Genomic DNA, 23,620 nt, shown 5'->3' on the forward strand with positions numbered 1-23,620 from the left:
CACATTACAAGAGTAATCCCTGCATTTTCATGGTGGTTTTAATAACCCTGACGATTCAAATGAAATACCTCAAGTGCTTTAATTGAATCATTACAAAAGAAAAAGTTAAATGTGTGCCGGTGCTTAAATTTTACAGTTTTTTCTTATGTAGGCAAACACGTCCCGTACATCTGGCAATAATAAAAACAAACTTTGAAATTTTCAGCGATATTGGTCAAGCAGTTTTGGAGTCTATAGAGGACAAACAAACAAACATTTTTATATATAAGATTTAGATTAGTGAAGATAAGCATGTTTGATTAATGTTATTTGCATAATAAAACGTACTTGTTTTAAATACAGTAACTAACAATACCGATTGCCAACCAGTAAAACTAGTAAACTCATGAACCTTATGTACTACCAGTTACGAATACATGTGTATAAACAGGGTTTTCCAATAAGAGGTGTTATTTTGATATTCAATCGTAAAAGATCAACGGTTTCGTTGCTTGTGTAGCACGTAGCGCCGTCTTGTTGAAAGTAAACGTTGTCCAGATCAATACCATCCAATTCCGGCCATAAAAAATCATTTATCATCTCTCGATAGCGCAATCCATTCACCGTAACTGTTGCTTCAGCCTCATTTTCGAAAAAGTAAGGTCCAATGACTCCCCTGGACCATAAACCGCACCAAACAGTCACACGTTGAGGATAGAGAGGCTTTTCAACAATAAATATTTATTTTCCGAGCCCCAGATGCGACAATTTTGCTTGTTGACGAAGCCACCGAGGTGGAAATGAGCCTCATCACTCAAGATGATTTGCATTTGATTCACTCAAGTGAATTTTAATAATTTCAATGCGTTTTTGAAGCGTGTATCGTTCCATTATTAATGGCGTAGTTTCTACTTGTCAAATGTCAAAAAATGACAGCTTCAAAAAATAACATCTACCGAAATAGCGGGCTATTCAAAATAACACCTCTTATTGGAAACTCCTGTAGAATACTGTATTGTGTTTACATCCCGGAGAGGAATTTTAAAAATATTTTCAGTGTTTTCGGTTTCCCGCAAAACGGGGCATTGTTGCTTTGGAACCGGATATGCAATTGCCGGCATTGGCAGATCACCCGGAAAATTCACTTTTCTCTCTCGGGCTGCGGTCACTCTCAGTGCGGTCACAGGCTATAAGGTTGGTTCTTTCTTTTTTGCTTGAAACACTGTATCAACTTTCTTTTCAAAATGTATTAAGTTGACAAAAATCCTAAACATCTAAATCATAAAGAATAAAAATTGTATTATGTTTGTTCAACTATATACTCTCTGAAAATGAGCTCTAGTGACAAAGCATCTATATCTATCTGGCTTTTCAAAATTTATATACCTATTTACCTATGCATTTATTTTCAGGTAATCAGTCGTCATGCGTTATTGAATTTTTATATTTTTTACATTATAAAAATAAGTCAGTAGGCTTGAATTATTATTTTTTTCATTTCAATTAAAGTAGATTTGAACGTTATTATGCAGAATGCAGCCAACCACAAAAAACTCAAACTGAAATAAAATCGCTTTTGCCTAAAGATTGAATAATCAAATCTACACACTTATTTTTACATTAAAAGAGTAATTGTGAGAGGAAAGAGGTAGGGAAGAGGAAGGTGGGGAAGTACATGGCTATTCAGACATGTTCACCAAACACGGCCAAAGCCATTTCAAACAACTTTTTAATTCTAAGTATTGTTCTTACACTAGGGAGATATTGAGAGTACCTTCCATTCTGGAACGTGCCGCAAATATGCTAAATATTATTTTTATTTAGTTAATTGTGAAATAATATAAATTAATCAAAAAAATAATTGCTTACGCTGGGATCTGAACTCGTGACCTCCAGCTTGCGAGTCAAGAGCTTTAACCCTCGACCACAGAGGCCATAATTAATCCATATTAATGAATTAAGGCTCTGCAATCAGATTGACCTCAGTGTATGAATGCGTCTTGCAAAAAACAGCCAGAGCTACCAAAATACTATAGAAATAATACGAAATTACATGCACCATGAACGTTTTCTGCTGATTAGCCAAACGTTGTTGTTCTAATGTTAGGTATATTATTGAAATCAACTACTTGACTACGGCAGCTTTCATGTAAATATGTTTTCACATTAAAAGTTTGAGCACCATAGGTGATTTATGAACATTTTTAAATGTTGTTTCGCGATCAACCAATATTTCGTAAGGCAATTACTATGCTTTTTTGTACAAAAGCGGCCTGGCTGATTTTAGCAGAACATAGAATTGACCTTGCTCCGTAGGATGACAAGAATATCTTATTTTTGCCAAAAAGTTTGGACTGACTTCTTTCTTATATTATTGGGTGTTTGAAATTTTTGTTTTCATTTTTGAACTACAAAATTGCCACAACAAAATTTTATCACTCCTCAAATTTTAGTAAACTACTAATAAATGAAATTGAATAAGTTTTTCACTGGGACAAAGTCCCAAGGCAAGGCTAAGGTTTTGGCTTTAATTCCTAGATGCGACCAAATCTTTTTCTGATTTTACTGTTTCCCATGCGTCGCTAATATGTCTTTAATGATAAAAACGTTAATGGAGATTGGAATTCTATTATTTCTGTCCAATATATACTACATACTCTCCTTTCGTGACCCTGACTTCTGGCGTCCCTCAGGGTTCAGTTCTGGGGCCCCTACTTTTTTATTTTGTTTATCAACGATATTGCGAAAAGCAAGTCTATTTCTACAGTGCACCGAATGAGAAAGGCAAATTAAAAGAAAATGCATTGCTGCCATAAAAGAGTGGATGTCTTCGAACAAACTAAGACTAAATCCAGCCAAAACAGAATTTATCTTTATATTGTATAGATGTGGAGTATTGTATTGTTTAAATATCTAAACACTTTATTTTTTTACCGTAAGACATTATTACGCAATCCAACGACACCAATCTATAACAATTCTTTAAATATATACTGATGTGTTTTATTGCTTTGACAAATAAATTTGCTATTTATGGGTAAATAATAAAAAATTAAACCATTTGTGAAAAGGTTCGCACATTCCAATATTTATTGAGTTCCAGCGTATAAGCACCTGAATAAATAATAGGGTAATTCCGGGGGAGATGGCCGTACGGGAGAGATGGCCAATAGAAAAAAGTTGTAGGAATAATTCATAGATGGCGCTTCTTTTAACTCAGTTCGCTCCGTTTCGGCACGGGCAACAAGTATTAGCGGAGTTTTGTGCGTAAAAATTATGGAAAGGTGAGTAATTTGACATTGTTTTTTAATAACACGTTCGATTTAAGCTAAAGGGGTTAAGATATTAACATACTTACGTTAAAGTTTTCAAAGTTTTGCCCGTTTTCGTGATTTCTTTGTGAAGTAAAAAACTTTCTCGTGTTCTAACCTCAAAATTAACTAATAAATTGAGAAGTTGCTTTTCTTATGTCATGTGGCCATCTCACCCGGACAATCGGCAAAGATGGCCATAGTATTTACGGGAGAGATAGCCATAAAATTTAATGTTCTAATTTTAATTTATTTTTAATATTTAATATTTTCTACCGATGCCTAACCAATACATACGGAAGGCAGCTGCTGGAAGAGGTGCCTGGAGCCAAGAAGACTTAAAAAATGCTATGGAAGAAGTACAAAGTGGAGGGATGACTGTTTATAGGGCCTCTTTTGTCTACCATATCCCAAGAAAAACACTAGAAAGAAGGTTAAAACAAAACAACTACACAAAGGGATCTATGGGACCATCATCAACCTTTGGTGCAGATAACGAAAAAAGACTGAGCAAGCATATAAAAGACATGCAATCGAGAGGCTTTCCGTTGACTATCGATGATTTAAGAAGAATTTCATTCAAGTTGCTGGGCAATTAGAAATTAAACACAGATTCAATATGAAATCTGAGAAGGCGGGCTATGATTGGGTTCAATTGTTTTTGAGAAGGAATTCCAATATTTCATTAAGAAAATCAGAAGGGGTGTCATATGCTAGAAGTCAAGGGATGAATAAAGCAGAAGTAAACGCCTATTTTGAAATGCTTGAGAGGATTCTCAGTGATAATGACCTAATAAATTAACCTGGCCATATTTACAACATGGACGAGTCTGGGTTGCAATTGAATAATCGACCAGGTCACGTTTTGGCTGAAAGAGGCTCCAAAGCTGTAGCTATGTCAACGTCCACAGAAAAAGGAGAAACGATCACGGTAATTGGTTGCTGCAATGCTGAAGGTAATTTTATACCTCCTGCATGTATTATGAAAGAGCAAAGGAAGAAACCTGAATTTGAAGATGGACTGCCTCCAGGTTCAGTGGTTTATATGTCACAAAAAATCTGCCTATATAACCTCTGACCTATTTCTAGAATGGATTAAATCGCATTTCTTTCCTCGAAAACCTTTTGCTGGACAGTCATTCTACACACTGCAACTCAGTTAAAATGCTGGAGTTTACTAATGATAATGACATCATTTTACTGTCAATGCCATCACACACATCCCACTATCTACAGCCACTGGATGTGGCTGTGTTCAAATCTGTGAAAACTTTCTTCTACGAATCCTGCAGGTTATGGATGAAACAGCACCCCGGACGCCGTCTAACAAGACAACAATTTGGCTTCTTATTAAACCAAGCCTGGGGAAAATCAGTGACAAGTGGAAATGAAATATCAGGATTCAGGGCAGCAGGAGTTTTCCCATTAAATTCAGGAACCATTCCGGAGTACGCATTTAGTGAGAACATCGAGCAACCTATTGAAAGAAACATCGAACATGCAGCGCAGGTCCAATCAATTTCAGATTCAGGCCCAAGTACATCCTTTCAGACTGTGGACCAATCAACACCGACTAGATTACTGAACGAAGTATCTCCACTGCCTGTAAAACTAAACCAGGTTCGGAAACGAGCCAAACATGTAAGCATTCTCTTGACATCTGAAGAGCATATGGAAAAACGAAAAATGAAAGAAAATGAAAAGGAAAAAAGGAAAGAAAGATAAAAAAAAACAAAAATAATAAAAACGAAAATTAAGTCTGAAAGACCTAAGAAAAAAAATACTGTTAAGAAACGAAAAGAAATTCGTAGGTTGTCTGATAGCAGTTGTGAAGAAATTCCCTCGTTTTCAACGATACCTCTGAAAGTGAATCTGAAGATAGAGAAAAAGATAATTGCAGAGGTTGCGGTGATAATTATTACAGGACACAATTAGTTGAAGATTGGATACAATGCAATATTTGCATGCTTTGGGTGCATGAAAATTGCACCGAGTTTGAGGACATGTGTTCTTATTGCGGCAATAAGAAAATAATGGAGTTAAAATGTCACAAGGGCAAAGGGAAACGCAAAAAAAGTACTGGCCATCTCCCCCCTACCACTATGGCCATCACCCCCGGACACTCTGGGAGAGATGGCCAATCCTAGTTTTTTTTTAAAGTTTAAAATTATATTGTTTTCATTAGTTGAAGTGATTTATCGTTAATATTTGATAAGATTAATAAATAAAGTTTATGTTCTATAGCGATTAAATGTTTTATTCATCATAATTTCTTCACAATAGAGTCTTAAAGTTACTAGGGCCATCTCCCCCGGAACTACCCTATATTATATCTGATATTTGTAGTGTTTTAAAAAATTATTTAATCTTTTCGAAGACTTAAGCGGCGCAGCAGTAAGAGATGTGTATCTGTCCAGAGAGATATATTTTGGTAGTCGAAAAAACTTTAATTGAATTTAAACTATGATTGATTATTGTAGAAAACCATATATTGCCCTTCTCTTCCCCTTCCCGTATTAAATTTCCCTTCTTATCCAAATAACTGGGTAACCCCAAGTGGTTCCCTAGATTTGGTTACTTAGCAGGGGTTTCCGGGTTCATGGGGTGGTGTTTGTCTGGATCTTAGCGGCGGATGCGGCTGCCCACCCTGTGGCTGACCGGATTGATGGAGGCCTTTTGACCCCTCCAGCCGAACCCTCTCGACTCATTGCCTTGCACCGCTGTTGAAAGAATGGATGCATACGTCCGTCATTCATAGACATAATAACCCCCGTATTCCCACCCACCCCTTATACCTTTTCCTTTCCAGAACATTCTCTTCAACCTTTCCTTAAACAAACCCTCAACACCCCATCCCCTAAGATGACAGCCCGAGGGAATCTATTTAGGGTAATGCAAAAAAACTGAGTGTGTAATTATCTTGATGGCTTCCCTCGGGGGTATTATTGTATGGTGTTTACCTGTAATCCCATTAAAAAAACTCACTTCACACCATTTTTAAATGAAAGACGTTTTCCATTTTAAAATTTTCCCTGATTAATAGAAAAAAATATAGTTTTTTTTTTTGGTTTTAGGCATTTCACCCTGAAAAGAGTGCTTTGTGCCGGTAACAGTTAAAGTGGATAAAAAAATTCGGTTAATCTATTGGGAAAATAATAAAACAAATTAAATAAAAATATTGTTTAATATCCTGGTAATACAAATGATATAAGACTTCACATTTAAATATTGTTCAGTGAAAGAATAGTACCTACCTATAGAACCTACTCTGGTAATAACTTGTAAAATTATTGATCGATTCTGCAATCAATTTCTCAAATCAGTCGCTTATGTTGAGGAACACCCGGTCTTGGTCGTATTGCACGTAATTTTTATAGCCCACTGAACTTAGATCCACAGTTGTGTAGTTCAGGTAAGAAATATTGGCATTTTTCTTGGTATTTATCCCACAATGTGAAGCCAAAATAGTGGTGAATGGTCAATGCGCAGGTGGCTGCTTTCGTTATGTCATCTTCCAAAAAATCTGAAATGAAAATTCAACCGAATTAGTAATTTTAAAATATACAGCCGTTCTAAAAAACGTGGTGAAAAAATTTTACCAACTGATAAACCACTGTGTATGTGAAAATCTTACTAATTGAAACGTAAACTATACACTGATATAAAATAGTTTATAGACAGATACATAAAATGTATACTTTGCTGATCAAGTTAAATAAGGTTGTTCATCTGTTCTATGAACTTGAAATTATTGTAATTTCTCAATTAATTTCGGATTTTTAAATGTTCTATATATTTTTTCATTTACTTTAAAAAAAAAAATTTTAATACTAAATAAAATAACCAAGATTTTTGTATTTGAAATATTCTTTGATATTGAAATACAATATTTAAAGTTAAAACATGAAAAAAATAAAAAGAAAAGGTTAACACAAACATTTTTGATCATAAAATTTCATACGAATAAAAAAAAAATAATTCCCAGAAAGTAACAAAAAAATCTTACATTTTGGATCCACTTTTCAAAATTTAAATGTTGATTTTGTTTAATTGTGTTAACGTATACATGCATAAGAAATTTATATTAACAATGATTTATTAAGACAAAAAATAAAATGTTAAATTACTTCGCTTTTTAGGATAACCTGAAACTCCACAACATGTTATGATTAATGGATTAAAATTGACAAAAAATAACTCAAATATTAGTGAATATATATTCAATTAGAGTAATTTAATAGTGAATTGGGGATTCGAATAGAAATTATTACGAAAAACCTGTTTTAAAATACACGCATGGCAAATCGGACGCATGCACCAGTCTGCCAAAAATCTATGTTGCCAGATCTTCCACAGCCTGACATTTATTAGTAATAATTCAAATCATGTTTAGTACAATACGTAACGAAAACACGGTTTACGGGTAGTGATGTGTTTTTTTTAGTAGGACCACAGGAGTTTTTGACTGGGTAAATAATATCTAGCTGGTCATAACGCCATCAAGACATTTAGAAAACACTACTTAGCTAAAGGCCTTTGCATTTTTTTGAGAAAAATCATATTCTATGGAAATTTGCCTACTTATATGCTGTTTGTGTTACTAAGGCCTTATTTTACATTCGGGACACCCCGATATACACACTGATAAAATCTAATTAAAAGAACCTACGAATGTGAATAAATTTATTAATTGATTATTTTGTTATTAATGTATTGTTCAGATAACTAGGTATCCTGGTGAAAGCACGACTGTCCCAAAGCCGGATGACCAGTTTTTGAGGAGTCCAAGGGGAAAATAATTTTCCTGAGGGTCTACGCCATCCTTGGAGATGCTGTGTGAAAGATCTTTTTGAGCTAGATTGAAAGGAGGGAGAGAAATTTCTGGGAAGGAAAAGGGTATGAGGGGTGGGTAATAGTGACGAACAAATGATTCCATCCCTCCAAGGTGATGGGTCAGGAGAGTCCTGCTGGAGAGGTCAAAAGGCCTCTCTCAACCAGCAGTAGGTAGGCAGATGTATCCGTATCCGTTTTCGAAACCTAGACAAACCTCGACCCGTGAAATTGTGTCATTATTGAAATACAATTTTTGTTTTATAGAGATCACATACCTATAAATCGACTGCATAATCTTGGTAATATATTTGGGAATGTTGTCGACGTATTTAGAGATTCTATATTAGAGATTAAACGAATCCTTCATAGACACTTTTCTGAAATATATGAGTTTACCACTCCGTAATTAATATACATTTTTTTCCATGTCCCTCTGTCATATATTTTACAATGGTTGTATATTTAATTTAATTTGCTAAACTTATTTTATTTTATTTTAGAAAAGATTTGTATCATTGTTATTATATAAAACAAATAGTTATTATCCCACTCAAGCTCAAGAGCTAAATCTTCTTATTAGTATAGAAATACTAAAACACATATATTTCACTATTTCTTTTTATATTTTCACAATATTATAAATTAAAATGATTTATATGTTATGTATTTTAAATTAATAAATTGTGAAAATACTTAAAAAATACTGAAAAAACACTACTGTAATTTAAATTAATTTCAGGTCTATTAATGAGTTTGTGTTCAACTCAGTTATTATTATCCTTACCATTTATTCTACATTAATGGTTGTTTATAATTTATATAACATTTAAAACACGTTTGTTATTATGGCTTTTACTCTCTCTCTGGTTTCAATCCTGGGATTGGTTTGCAGCAATTTTATCTAATCTCCTCTTCCATTCTTCCCTGTCTTGTGCGGCTCTTTTGACTTCTGCATATGATGAGCAGCGCACATCCACCAGCAGGTCCTCCAGGTACTCTCGGCGTGGGCGTCCCCTAGAGTTGGTCCCCTCGGTCATACCCTCTAGTATGACATGCATGAGGCCTTCTTGTCGTATAACATGGCCGATCCATCTTGCACGCCTTTTGGACAAGGTCCTGAGCAGGTGCCTTCCTCCTTCGATTCTTTGGAGAACCTCCTCATTTGTAACATGGTCTCTCCAGGAAATTCCTAACAATCTTCTATAGGACCACATCTCAAAAGCCTCTAGTCTCCGTTTATCTCTTTCGGATAGGCACCATGTTTCGCAGCCGTACATCAAGATACTCCATACATAGGTCTTGATGAGGAGTATTCTCAGTTTTAGGTCTATATTATTGGATTCTATTTGGCCTTTACTATTTGTTCATTATACAAAGATTTCCTACATTTTTCCAAGGAGTGAGCAGGTTTTAAAGATCATGATCGACGTTCCCAAACGCTTGTAAAAACTTATGATTTGAAGATATCGCACTTTGAAAACATTAGATCCACTTACCACTACATTTCATTTTGCAATCTCCCCCGGGCACGCTCTTCCTGCACCAATCCATGTCGTTTATCTGGAACAGTCCCCAGTTAAACGAACCGTTCTTCTTTGGACCCTCCTTTCTGGTGGTCAGTCTCTCGCTCTCAACTTCTATCATGCAAATCCCTGAAATTCAAATATTTTGTTTTCAATCAATGGAAAATTAGATTATTTATCGGGTACCTAAACTTGATTCAGCAGTTGCTAATAAAATATTAGAATTAACAGGATTGATAATTATTATTATTTCTGTAATATTCAAAAATCTGTTTCTGTAAAAATAAGAAAATACACAGATTTAGGAAATGAGATTAAAAGAATTTGGCATTCTCAGACTTTAAAAATATTACCATTGGTTATTTCGGCTACTGGCATTATACCTAGCTCTCTCATTCAAAATTTAGGCAAATTAGATATGTCAAAGAATTTATATATAAAAATTCAAAAATCAGTCATTTTAAATACAAGTAGGATTACGATAGATTTTTTAAATATTTATACTGAGGGATCAGTAGGATTTATAGGTCCAGTTAGGAGTTCTATCGAGCCGAACTCTATGATATGAAAATATCTAGAGTCGGTGAATTATTTTCCCATTTGATCTCCGGTGAGTTGACGTCTTGTTCTTGTATTGTTTTGTATTTATTATACTTGCATAATGTGGATTGACTTGATGATCATTTGTGGAAAAGTGTGTGGAAGGGTTTAGTTTTTACTGTGGGGAAGATTTAACCCGGTCATAAAGTCGGTAAAAAAGTAGCATTTATATAGCGCAGTTTAGTGTCATTTCACTTCAAGTGCGTTTTACTATAACAAACTTAAAAACGGTAATTTATGTATAAGTGGTCATGTTCTTAAAATTATTCCTACAGTGTGCCTTACCCAATACAGAACTAATATTATAACACTAAATATACAGTTTATACAAAGTGATGACAAAACATAGAATAACAATAACAGCAAGACGGGATAAAACAAGAATATTAAAACTAAAAACAAATTATAAAACTAGAGGCAGTTTGTGCTAAGAATTGAAAATCTTCTGAGCAGACATTTTGCTAACATTCTACACGGAGAAATCTTAATATAAAATACTATTAATTTAATCAAAATCCTGAGAAACTAATCATTGTCCTGTTGAAAACGGGACTGCAGGCCTTTAACGAATGAATTGACAGAGTTCCTACTTAAGTATCAGTTAAAAGCGAATGTTTTATGAGGACGCTGGAACACGTATTTATACACATATTGATATTGACGTACTGATATTTTCGCTTTCCGTCATGATATTTATTAGGATAATAACACGTGTTCTTGATGTATTCTGAATGACTAATATTTTATATGAAAATGAAATACTTTGTATACACCGCTTTTAATCAATAATGATCTACATGTTTCAAAGCCAATGACTTCTTCGTCAGGATTATGAAAAATTTATTAAAAAAAAATATGTAGACGTTTGGTATAGATACAGAAAAAAGATAAAATTATGCTCAATTCAGCAGAAATATTATTCTCGAGGTAAAACTATGTAGGTTTTGCCGAATAATAAACGAGGAGTTCAGAAAATTGTCGACCAATATGTTTAGCAAAATTTCAAAGGGACGAAAAGATTTTGGACACAGAGCAGATTACAGAGACGACACAGAGTAGTGTTAATAGAATAGAATATATTATGGAAAATATTAACGTTGGAGTCAGAGAAATCCCCGGATGGTTGTTATCATTTCAGAGGAGTTCAGACAATTTAAACATAATATTTCGAAAGGGGCGCTTATTTTTGATATGTAGACCAGATGGATTCAAAAATATAGGTTAAGAGATTATATAATGGCTGGAAAGAAGATGGACGTTGAAAATTTAATTTTTTAATCTGAAACCGCACAAGTGTCACGACTGTTCCCTGGAGCCAGTGAGACTATACTCCCCAACTGGAGAGGGGAAGAAGATAGGAAAAAGGAAGGTGGGGAAGTACCTGGATATTTAAATCTGGTCACCAAACACGGCAAAAGCCATTTCAAGCAATACTTCAATTCTGAATACAAAAATTAGCGTGATTCAAAAAAATACGTTTTTTTTAAATGTGTAACCACGCAAGATTCCCTGCTGCTCAACTGCTCCTAACCGTCTGTTGCCAGTGAGACTATGGCATCCCTAATCGCGGTATTTTGCGAGGCTGAAGGTAGTGGGAAGGGAAAGTTTATGGGGAAGAGGAGGGTCGGGAAGTACCTGGCTATTCAGATTTGGTCACCAAACACGGCCAAAGCCATTTCAAGCCACGTATCATTTCTGAATGGTGGTCTTACACCAGGGCGTCACTGATAGTATATTCCACTCTGGAACGTGCCAGCAAATATACTATGCATTATTTGAAATGAGAAATATGAAATAACACAAATTAATCTATGAAATTTACTTGCGCACATCGGTGCTTGAAGCTGCGACCTCCAGCTTGCTAGTCGAGAGCCTCACCCCTCGACCACTGGGGCTATCATAATAACTGATATAAAATACTGTTAATTTAAAAAAAAAACTGGTCAAATTTTTCGTTTACAATTGAAACAAATGAATTGCTAACAGTTCCTAACAAACTATCAGTTGTTGAAAGCGAATGCTTTATGAGGATGGCGGAAAATGATATTCATTAGGAAAAAAACATATTGTGTTCTCGATATACTTTGATTAACTAATATTTTGTCAGGACATTGGAATGATATCACTTTTTTTAGTCGGGAACATCCTTGGAAGACATGGCATAATTAATTTAAACAAGTATCTAAGTTTAATCATATCAGTGGTCTGAATAACAAAAAATACGTTAGATTAGGTTCATGTATCAAGCTAGGAGAGTTACAATGACAGAGTTTCGTGACGTTATATTATTTCTGCCTGCTACTCTGGGGAAATGACTTGATTGCAGGAAGACATAGGACTCTTAAATACAGTCGGAATCTTAACGAAGTATTTAAATTAATTCTCATAAACGTATTATTACTAAAATCTCAAACTCAAACAAAAGAGAAGTAACCTTATAATCGTCTAGAAAAAAAAATTACAGTGTGTGGCAAGCCTACGCACGACGGAAGTGAAACTTTTAGTATTCTTCTCTCTCTCCTTTCATTTCATATTATTATTTTTCAGAATGCTATATACATTATAGTTTTAAAAAGCATAAATTTATTTATAGGCGTGTTGTTAACAAATGAACGTTTAACTAGATTCCTAATATTGACATATTTATAATTTTATATTTATATTTTTATATTTATATTTTTATATTTATATTTTTATTTTAATATTTATATTTTTAGCATGTGTTAAAAAAAAAATTAAAAGTTATAAAAATATGGGATTCGAACAAGGGTCCTGCATAACGAGTGTCGAACGCTCTGCCTCTAGACCGCGAGGAGAGGTATCTCGCGCGACGAGTACCGCGTAAACAACGTGTACTCCTCAATTGACTTGTCCCGCGCAAACACGGCAAATGAATAATATCACATAACGTCTCGTTAACGCTTTATATAGGGTCAAATTGAAGATATATCGGCAGTGTGAAGTCATATCAGTCGTTTTTCTAAATATTTCCGTATATTTGTCCGTTTTGGAAAAGATTTATCGTGTTTTAACAGTCTCATTTCCGTATGGAGTCTGAATTTGAAAAACATTTCTTAATTTTGAAAAACTCACTTACGGCTGTGTTTTTTACTTAAAAAACTTGTCACGCACGTCAGCGAGGGTAATTAGTCGCGTTATCGGCCTTGATTAGTAATTTTAATGATTCAAAATAAAAATAATTAATAAAAATACCGAGCGACTCTACCGGCTCGATTTGTAAGCTATATATATACAAAATATCATAAAGTCAAAATATCTAAAAGTCGCAGCACGAGAGCATTTTATTACTTTTCCTCGTATTAAAAAAATCACAAAAAGAAGAAAAAAAAATGGTTAAAGCGGGGATCGAACCTCGGTTCTTCACGACGAGAGTCAGGCGCTCTGCCTCTAGACCGCGAAGCTGAGTTTGGAGAGTGACCTAAACTAGGTATATAATATTAGCTAGGCTCCTATAGCGAAATGATCACAGTTTTTCGTGACGGTCATTAGTCGGTTTTACTCCGGTCTTCGAAAATGCATAACGCGCGTAAAGAAGTTTCACTTCAATAAAATCTGGTTTTTACAGCAAATTTTATTTCTGAAAAATGTTTTGCTAATTTTTTGAACCGTTTTACGTAAAATAAATGGATAATAAGGTACTGTTTTTATTAATCTTAAATATTAATAACTTACTTCCCCGTAGATATCCGTCTGATAAAAATATATTATAAATACGAAATTAATTACAATGTGAGCCTCGAGCAAACCTCCTTGGAATCTTGTTGCAAATAAAAGTGTTTTTCTGAAGTTTTGTTCGTACTTTGTGTTTGGCTAACATTAACAGCTAAATACATTTTTTTTACAAATTAAAATATTGTATTCATTATTATTAGCAATAATTATTAGCCAGAAACACAAATATAAATTGAAAAAATCTTAAGGGAAAAAATAAATGCCGCCGATAGGAATTGAACCCACACCTTCTGATTGCACGGAACCACTGCGCTACTTCGGTTTATTTTACACCGTCAAATAATTAATAAATACTAGTATTTCTTTCGTCAATTATTGCTTTTTTTTCAGAAAACAACCAACTTTATGTTTTTAGGAAAGGTATTGTTAAATACTTAATTTCTCACTATGTGGCGTCGACATATATTATATCTTCATTTAATTATTATTGCTTATAATAATTTGTTATCTTTTGTGCTTTCCCTATAACATTTGCTTCTAAACATATATTTTTTCCTTTAATATATATTAACTCTATTCACATTAAACCACGATTGATTCTATAACATTTGAAGAAACATTTCTATAGCGATTTGCTATGAAAATTAAAAACGCTCTCAACAGAATATCCATCCATGAGTAGGTAGGTATATCTAATGAGAATCCATTACTTAAAAACACATCTCAGATAAAATTTGAAACACCTGTGTTTTTCACCTGCATACTCGTATGTTCATGTTTAATCTTTGCAAACATCTTATAAACATACCTATCTACCAGATAATACGTAATATTGGTGTTCATTACGAGTACCAGCTGGTAAAAAGATATTATTTTATTGTTATTAATAATAATGAAAGATCTATGATTGTGGTGTATTATTATAACATTACTTCGTATCAGATTAGAGTATGATTCCGTAATTTGGTCACCTCACAATAATAATCACATTATAAATCACACATCGAAAGAATCCGGCGAACATATTTACGATTCAGAATTTAAATTTTCAGTAAGTCAAATTTACCCTTAGAAAAAACTATCTACACTTTTTTTTATTAAACACATTCAAAATACTTGAGGATCCGAGTAGGATAATTGAATTATCCTTCTCTTTAAATTTGTAAATTTCGACTGTTGCGATCTTCTGAGTCTAGTCATTTTAAGATTACCTACTCGACACACCTATTTCAATGTCACCATTCACAAACAAATTATGTAACAAAAGGGTTCTCGCCTACTTAGTTAAGAAAATAAATATTATTATATGCCAATGATATCGACATTTTAAAAATAACAAATCCTATGTTGTAAACAATTTTTTTTATGTCAATATATTACTTCCGATAACTTTAGTTCATTATTATTATGATTACTTTTTTAATTTTATCCAGTTGTAAATCATTGTTATTAAATTGGTTTTTGCAACCAATGTTTATAAGCGATATGTAGAAAAAAGTAAGGGTTTCAACCTGCCCAATGTAAAATACCAATAAGTGAGTAATTTATGTTCTTAAACATTATTTTCTTTTTTTTTTATTGTTTATTTAGTTGATAAATAGTTACTCACAGACTGACCAGAAGTTAGTATTACGTTCGTGATCATGTATAAGCCATTTTCTCACATTATCAACATATCAATTCAATTGTTGTTAATACGGTTTATGAGCAGCACTTTTAATGCATATAATATAATTCATCAAACGCAGAATTTTTTATGAAACCGAAAATTTTTTGGCCTTGCTGCGTTTTACGTGGGTGAATTCCACACAAACGCAATTTAAATTGGTTTGAAATTCATATTCAAACGATTTGAAATCGATGGTATGATTTGAGATTTTCACGGTTAAAAGTATTGAAGTGATTTTTTTTGGGGTATTATGCCGTGTTGCACTTTCCTCCTTCTTTAGACATCGTTTCGGATAGCATTGCAGTGTCCATCATCAGGCCAGATGTGTAATCTGATTACACATCTGGCCTGATGATGAACACTGCAATGCTGTCCGAAACTTTGGCTAAAGAAGGAGGTAGCGCAAAACGGCATAATACCCCAAAAACTAATCACTATAAGATTTGAAATCGCATTCTCATGCGCTTCGCCCACGTAAAACCGATGAAGCTTGAAAATCTACATTCCGAGGGGAATTTCCAATAAAGTTTTGTTGTTCCATGTTCTAAGTTCTTTTAAAAAATATTTAGCTATTAATTAATTGAACGGAAAGAATGTTGATTAGATTTTATCAGTTCTATGATGGTCATTTGTATCTTCTTAAGTCCAGTGTATTTATTATCTTTTTTTTCGATTACTTATCGAATAATATGTTTACAAATACTATGTTCAAAAGCGTTACATAAGAATTTCATCTTTTTCATTACATAAACAATATTGCCAGGACGCGATTTTAATAGCCATTAAATAATTTAAAAAAATAATTTCTGGTTTAATTTAAAAACTATTTCGAATAGCTAGTTTCCTCCTGAATATCACAAATGAATAATTTACAAAGTACGTGTACTAGTATTTTCACCGGATGAGGTTTTAAACCACAGACCAAAGAAAGGTGATATTTCTACTAAATCATATCGTTGATTAAAAAAGCGGAAATGTTGCTTGTTGCTGTTATTTTTATTTATTTATTTATTTATCGTTTCTTTACATTGTATCTTTTTTTTAAAGTTATAATTTTTAACCTCACTAGGACAAGCCTGTGTTGAGGTTAATAATTTTACAAAATATTAAAAAAATAGTACAAAGTTTATAAGAGATTTAAAATAGTACAAATATTAAAAAAAAATAATTCAAATATTAAGATAACAATATTGTTACATTGACGTTTCTGCGAATTGGATACCTACATGGTACCTATCAGCCTATTCATTAAAATATAATGCTGTAAACATGTAGGGTGACCATGATATTTAATTGCAATAAAAATGTAACAAACTATTATTTTTTTTTTTAAACAGAGAAGAAGGAAAGAGAGAAAAAAAATTTACATTAAAAAAGAAAAGGATGAAAAAATAAACTTATTCAAAATATTATGCCACAATTTAAAAGGACAAAGATGAAAGAATATGTTGGAAATCCTCGGATGGCAGAAATAATTTAACATTATTTTTAAATGTACACAAGGAATTTGACGATTTAATGTGATCTGGAAGGCTATTAAATAAAAGTGGAGCCTGGTACAAATAATGTCTCTGCCCAAATGAGGATTTAGGGTGAATTGCCATAAAGTTCAGACCAGAGCCAATTCTTGTAGTACGAATTTGTTGCGTTCTTTTCGCAGAACTAATATTGTTAAAAAATCTGCATAACGTTTGTAGGATAAATAGTTGTTTTAAATTCATGATATTACATTCCTTATAAAGTAACTGTGTAGGATATGTAAATTTTTTCTTGTACATAACTTTGAGAATCAGTTTTTGGGCAATATTAAGTGGTTCTATTACAGTCTTCAGGCAGGAACCCCAGCACACTATATTATATGAAAGTAGGCACTGAATTATAGCAAAATACACTGTTTTTAATTTTTCTTTGTCTAGTACATGTCTGAGATCTTTAAAAATATAGATAAGTCTCCTAACTTTATTTACTAACATTTCGACATGATCATTCCACCTCAAAAATTTATCAATTTTTACCCCCAGGTATTTGAGGCTGTCTACACTTTCCAAGGGGTTGCAGTTACACGTTTGCACACAATTGTGAATAATCAAATTATGAGAGGTAGATGGCTGACTTTTATAAGAAATGCTAAAAGTGATGTATTTGGTTTTTTGTGTATTTAAAGTTAAAATATTATTACTCAGATAATTATTAACTACTCCTAAACCTTTATCATATTTTTCAAAAGTTTCACTCCAATTTTTACCCTCAAATATTAAGGCAGTGTCATCTGCAAAACTAACAATGTTACCTGGAATTTTTAGACTGCATAAATCGTTTATATAAATAAGAAATAATATTGGCCCGAGTACACTACCTTGTGGTACTCCAAATGAGATAGATTTAGTATCGCTTAACATTTTATTTATTTCTACTTGCTGTGTTCTATCACTAAGGTAAGATCTGAACCAACCCATAGCTGTATTATTAATGCCTAAAGATAATAATTTCTTAAGAAGCAACTCGTGGGAAACCGTATCGAAGGCCTTTGATAAGTCTAAAAATACCGCTATAGCTTTGTTGCCATAGTCCAGTGCGTTTATGACTTTGGTCAATACCTTTAATATAGCATCACTTGTACTTCTGTTCGCTCTGAAACCAAATTGGCTGTCGGAGAGTATTTTGTATTTTTCTAAAAATGATACTAATCTTGACTTAGCCAGTCTTTCTATTATTTTTGAGAGAGTATTGAGCAAAGATATTGGTCTGTAATTATTAACATTTTCGTGATCTCCACCTTTGAAAAGAGGTATAATCTTGGAATTTTTACAGTGGGAAGGAAATATGCCATTCTTAAAACTAAGATTAACAATATGAGTTATAGGACCAGCTAACTCATAAACATGCTGTTTATACACCATTATACTTAAGCCATCGATACCACAGGAAAAAGACATTTTTAATTCATTTATAACTTTAGTAACTTCAAAAATGCTAGTAGTTTTAAATTCAAAACTATCTCCTGTAACTTGAGTACCAGGTTTAAAATTGTTAACAAGATACATTTCGTTGGTTTTATTAGCACTGCACAAGTTTTTTGCGTATGTATTACCACGCTTGGTTGTCAACTCGGTCAGAAAATCTTTGTATTATAATATTTTTTATATTAACTCCACACAGGAGGCCCTGAAGAAAATAATTTCCCTCAGGGCCTATGTCATCTTTGGGGATGCTGTGTGGAGGGTCTTTTTGTGGAGAGGAAGGAGTGAACATGGGTCTTGAAGAGTCCCATGTTGTAGGAGGGAGGAAACACAGAGGCCGGCAGTTCTTCCACAGCCAAGCTGTTGAACTTAAGAACGAATCGTAGAAGCGACACGTTCTCATGTGACAAATGTCAACCGTGTACAAATGTTGGGCCTGCGTTTGGCGTGTATCCCGACTACGCACCGGTGCCGAAGGGATCAATGACGCTAGTTCCTCAGACCATCTTCCATTGTAATACCGATAGAACAAGGACAGCATACCTACCTGACGCCTGTGCTCTAAAGATTGCAGTCCGTTTGTTAAGATTGGGGAATCTATCAAACGGACCGCCCGTTTTTGCACATGTGATCAGAAATCAGTCATAAAAACTCAGTTAGTATTCGTAAACATGAACATATAACCCTTTTCCGTCCGAAAACTTTGTCACCTTCCTATCAATAAACAGAATTACGAAAACTTACTTATTGCTTTAAAACTTACTTACAAACGCATAGTATCGACATAAAATTAGAAAATTATAAATATACTTATATGAAAACTATCTGAAATGACAAATAATACAAATATAGCCAAGAGACACAAGAGATACAAAGTGAGGAAAGAGACACAGAAGATAAAAAGAGAGGCAAGAGACATAAGAGATACAAAGAGAGGCAAAAGACACAAGAGATATAAAGAGAGGCAAAAGTAATATTATAATTAGCTCAAAAAAGGTTAGCATTTTTCATTTACCATATTATTTAATTAATATCATCCCTCAAAATATGAATACAGATACATATGAACACTGCTCACAATTTTTTAAAGCTAATGATTCCATTTAGATTTCACCGTTCATCCCATATTTTAGGTTCTATAAATTTGGCACGTTATGGCAAGCGATCGCCCTAAACGTTTTTGCAAACTTGCCATAATATACCAAAAATTGTTCGAGTGGATAAATAATCAATGTTTTTCTCAATTTTTATTTGTTAATTATTGCCTTAAATATTCTGCGTCAGATTTTGTCAATGAAAAATAATTTAGTAATATTTATTGTAAATAAAACAAACTTAACAACTATGAACTCACAACAACAAATTAATATAAACTCAGCGACAGCGAACAGTAGGAGTCCTCAGTGTGGACCGAGGATGAAGGTGAATTTCGCTAACATTCGCGGTCTGCACACCAACCTAACTCCCATCCACCACCACCTTCTCTCACAAAATCCCCATCTCCTCTTCCTTACGGAAACACAGATTGCCGAGCCCCCAGATACCTCCTATCTGAACTGCCCAGGATATCACCTGGAAAGCCTTTTCAGGCCAAAAGGAGGTGTCTGCCTTTACAGCCGTGCTGACATCAGCTGCGCTCGTCTCGCAAAAATCGAGAGCGCAAAACACGAAGTGTTATGGGTACGTGTGGATCTCACCGGTATGATGAGAATTTATGCGTGCCTATATCGCTCACCAAACCTTGCCGAATCAGACACTGTTGAGTTGTTTAAATACTTGAGTGACACTGTAGATATTCTCTTGCCCCGTTACCCATCGGCCGAGTTTGTAATCCTGGGGGACTTCAATGTTCATAATGAACAATGGCTGAAGTTTTCGGGCCCAACAAACTCTGCCGGTAGATCAGCGAAATCCTTTGCTCTTATCCATGGACTAAGCCAACTCGTAGAATCTCCGACCAGAATACCAGACATCCCATCACATCGAGCCAACCTACTCGATTTGTTTCTCACTAGTGAGCCACTCGGGTACAGAGTGGAGGTGACAGCGCCCTTAGGATCCTCTGACCACTGCCTGATTACCACCTCTGTCCCATCCTCCATGAACCGTCAACCCGACAAACATGTAAAGAGGAAGGTATGGCACTACAGGGCAGCAAAATGGGATGGCATGCGGTCTTTCTTCCGCGCCTTTCCTTGGAGTACTGTATGCTTTAGCTCCGAGGACCCATCAATTTGTGCACGCGAGGTAGGAGAAGTAATCACATCAGCAATGGATTGCTACATTCCCTTCTCCGTCAAATCCTCTGGAGCGGGCACAAAACCGTGGTTTGACCATCGCTGTGCTGAAGCTGTCAGACTCAAAAATTCGGCTTTTAATGCACTCCGGAAGATTAGCTCCATGAATAACCTTACGGAATACCGAAAACGGGCAAGGGATTGTAAGAGAGTTCTAAATAGAGCTAAGAGCGATCACGACCAGAGAATTGCGAAAAAGCTGGCTGACTGCCCCACTGGTAGCCGTGCTTTCTGGTCACTCGCTAGCTCGATCGGAAGAAATTTCTGCAGAACCACTTTCCCACCTCTGACCAAACCTGATGGTTGGCTGGCTAACTCGGCTCGCGAGAAGGCTGAATTATTAGGCAAAATTTTTGCGGAAAACTCAACTCTTCAAGATAACGGAGAGACTCCCCCTTCCATTCCGCACTGCGGTTTTCAAATGGAGGAACCGAAGATCCGGAACAGAGAGGTTCTCCGAGTCTTGAACGAGCTGAAAGTCGACAAAGCCAGTGGGCCGGACGGAATACCTGCCTTGGTCCTCAAGAGGTGCTCTGCAGAAATGACTCCAGTGCTCGCGAAATTATTTAGGCTCTCTCTCAAAGGTGGAAAGGTGCCAGATCTTTGGAAAAAGGCAATCGTCCACCCAATCCCAAAAAAAGGGGACCGTTCCAACCCTTCTAACTACCGCCCCATAGCCATCACTTCCATATTCTCGAAGGTATTAGAAAGGGTGGTTAACAACAAATTGCTCACATATCTCGAGAATAACAATATCCTAAGCGATCGGCAATATGGATTTCGTCGAAACCGATCGTGTGGCGATCTACTCGAATATGTAACGCATAATTGGGGGCGGTACATGGAACGTTTTGGTGAAACCCAAACCGTTGGATTGGATATCTCCAAAGCCTTTGACAGAGTCTGGCACCGGGCGCTTATCGGGAAGTTACCATCGTATGGGATCCACCCAACCCTGCATAGTTGGATTGCGGACTTTCTGAGGGGAAGAACAATTCAAACCGTGGTTGACGGCTCTTCTTCCTCACCGCACCAAATCAATGCGGGGGTGCCACAAGGATCTGTGCTGTCTCCGACGCTGTTTTTATTGCACATCAACGATCTCGTTGAATGTGCACCAATTCACTGCTACGCTGATGACAGCACCGTTCACGAGGGTTATCTTTTTGACAGGCCCCCTTCCACCTATGATGTCCGAACAGCTCGGGAAGTTTTGAAGCGAAAAATTGACCACCGTCTAGAGATGGTTCGTGCCTGGGGTAAGGCCAACTTGGTCAGTTTCAACGTCTCAAAAACCCAAGCGTGTCTGATTTCGGCAAAGAGGGAGATCAATGACTGTCTGGTGCAATTTGATGGGAGCACTCTCCCCAATAAAGACTCCATTGAAATGCTTGGAGTTACTATATCAGACCAGCTCAAGTATTGGGGATCCATAGAAGCCCGAGTAAATCAGGCCTCCAAAAAGTTGGGCGTCTTGTACAGGGCTAGGAGATTCTTCAAAAGTGACCAGCTGCTAACCCTGTACAAGTCTCAAGTCCGCCCAACTATTGAATTTGGGAGCCACCTTTGGGCTGGTGCCCCAAAATACTTGATAAACCTGCTTGAGTCTGGCAAAGGAGAGCGATCCGTCTGATTGACAATCCGTTGTTAACAGACCGATTGCCTTCTCTAATGCATAGACGCAATGTAGGCATGCTGTGTCTGTTCTACAGGTATTTCAATGGAGCCTGCTCCAAGGAGCTAGCAGCATTGATTCCTGATTCACCGGTGCACGTGCGCGAAACTCGACGGACACGAACTGAACACCTGTTCACGGTTGACGTTGGCTTCATGAGAACGGGGCGTTTTTACGACTCGTTTTTATGTAAGTCGGCTCGTATGTGGAACGAGCTACCGGCATCTGTTTTTCCTCCCTCCTATAATCCGAGCCTCTTCAAGGCCCGCATTAACAAATCCCTTCCTACAGCCCCTACCTTACTCCGCATCACAACGCCGCCCAACCGGGTGGTGACATAGTTCCCCTGTCTGTGCACTGCACAGGCAGGGACACTCTTGTGAGGTGTCACATAAAAAAAAAAAAAAAAAAAAGTTGTGTCAAAAAGTAATATGTTAAATGTTTTGTGCTAGACCAGACGTATGTTTCAACCATTGGATGGTGTTACACCCCTCATGTCACCTAATCTGATTTCTGTGTTCCGTGCTTTACACCCATTAATATTAGTCTGATAAATAGGTAACATTACAGCTTTGAAAACATATTTCCAATGGATAAGAAAACTGGATCATAATATAACTTGGATACTCACAATCTCTAAGGTCCTCCATTGGAAATCCCTGTTCAAGCAACTCATGAGCCAGATCACATCTCGTAAATCCTCTTCCTGAAACACTTGTCACAGAAAACAAAAATACAACTAACGAAATCGCCACAAACACTGATCTGGTCATCTCCGTTAAGCGCTAAACCAGTGTTCCTCACTTTAAAAACACATATTACTGCCCCAACACCTCGGCCATAAATGTGACGTTTTTAATCAGCATGTTTGAACAGCATTCGTGTGTTAAGCATTCATCTTGTCCAGACAGCCAGGTGCATAATATTTGTTTACTCTTGGCGTAAAACAAACTATTTGAATTTTGCTTTATCAACATACATACAGACAAACGAATTGGTACTTAGGAGTTGAATCGTTTAATACACGACAACATGTACCCAAATGATCGTTGGTGAAAACCAGTATTAAATTGGAGCTCT

General features: G+C 35.5%; 1 protein-coding gene across 1 annotated transcript; it reads right to left on the reverse strand.

Annotated features, from left to right (window-relative positions):
- Window positions 1–6,455: 6,455 nt before the first annotated feature.
- Window positions 6,456–23,399, reverse strand: LOC149423852 (lysozyme-like). The gene is made up of 3 exons (XM_089631835.1): window positions 23,172–23,399; window positions 9,620–9,775; window positions 6,456–6,813 (listed from the first exon to the last, which is right to left on the reverse strand). The coding sequence occupies exons 1-3, from the start codon at window positions 23,311–23,313 to the stop codon at window positions 6,662–6,664; spliced, it is 450 nt and encodes a 149-aa protein (XP_089487961.1). The 5' UTR covers window positions 23,314–23,399; the 3' UTR covers window positions 6,456–6,661.
- Between the last annotated feature and the right edge of the window lie 221 nt (window positions 23,400–23,620).

The sequence above is a fragment of the Hesperophylax consimilis genome, chromosome 5 (assembly GCF_061612785.1).
Source record: "Hesperophylax consimilis isolate HC1 chromosome 5, BYU_Hcon_1.0, whole genome shotgun sequence".
Lineage (NCBI taxonomy): Eukaryota > Metazoa > Arthropoda > Insecta > Trichoptera > Limnephilidae > Hesperophylax > Hesperophylax consimilis.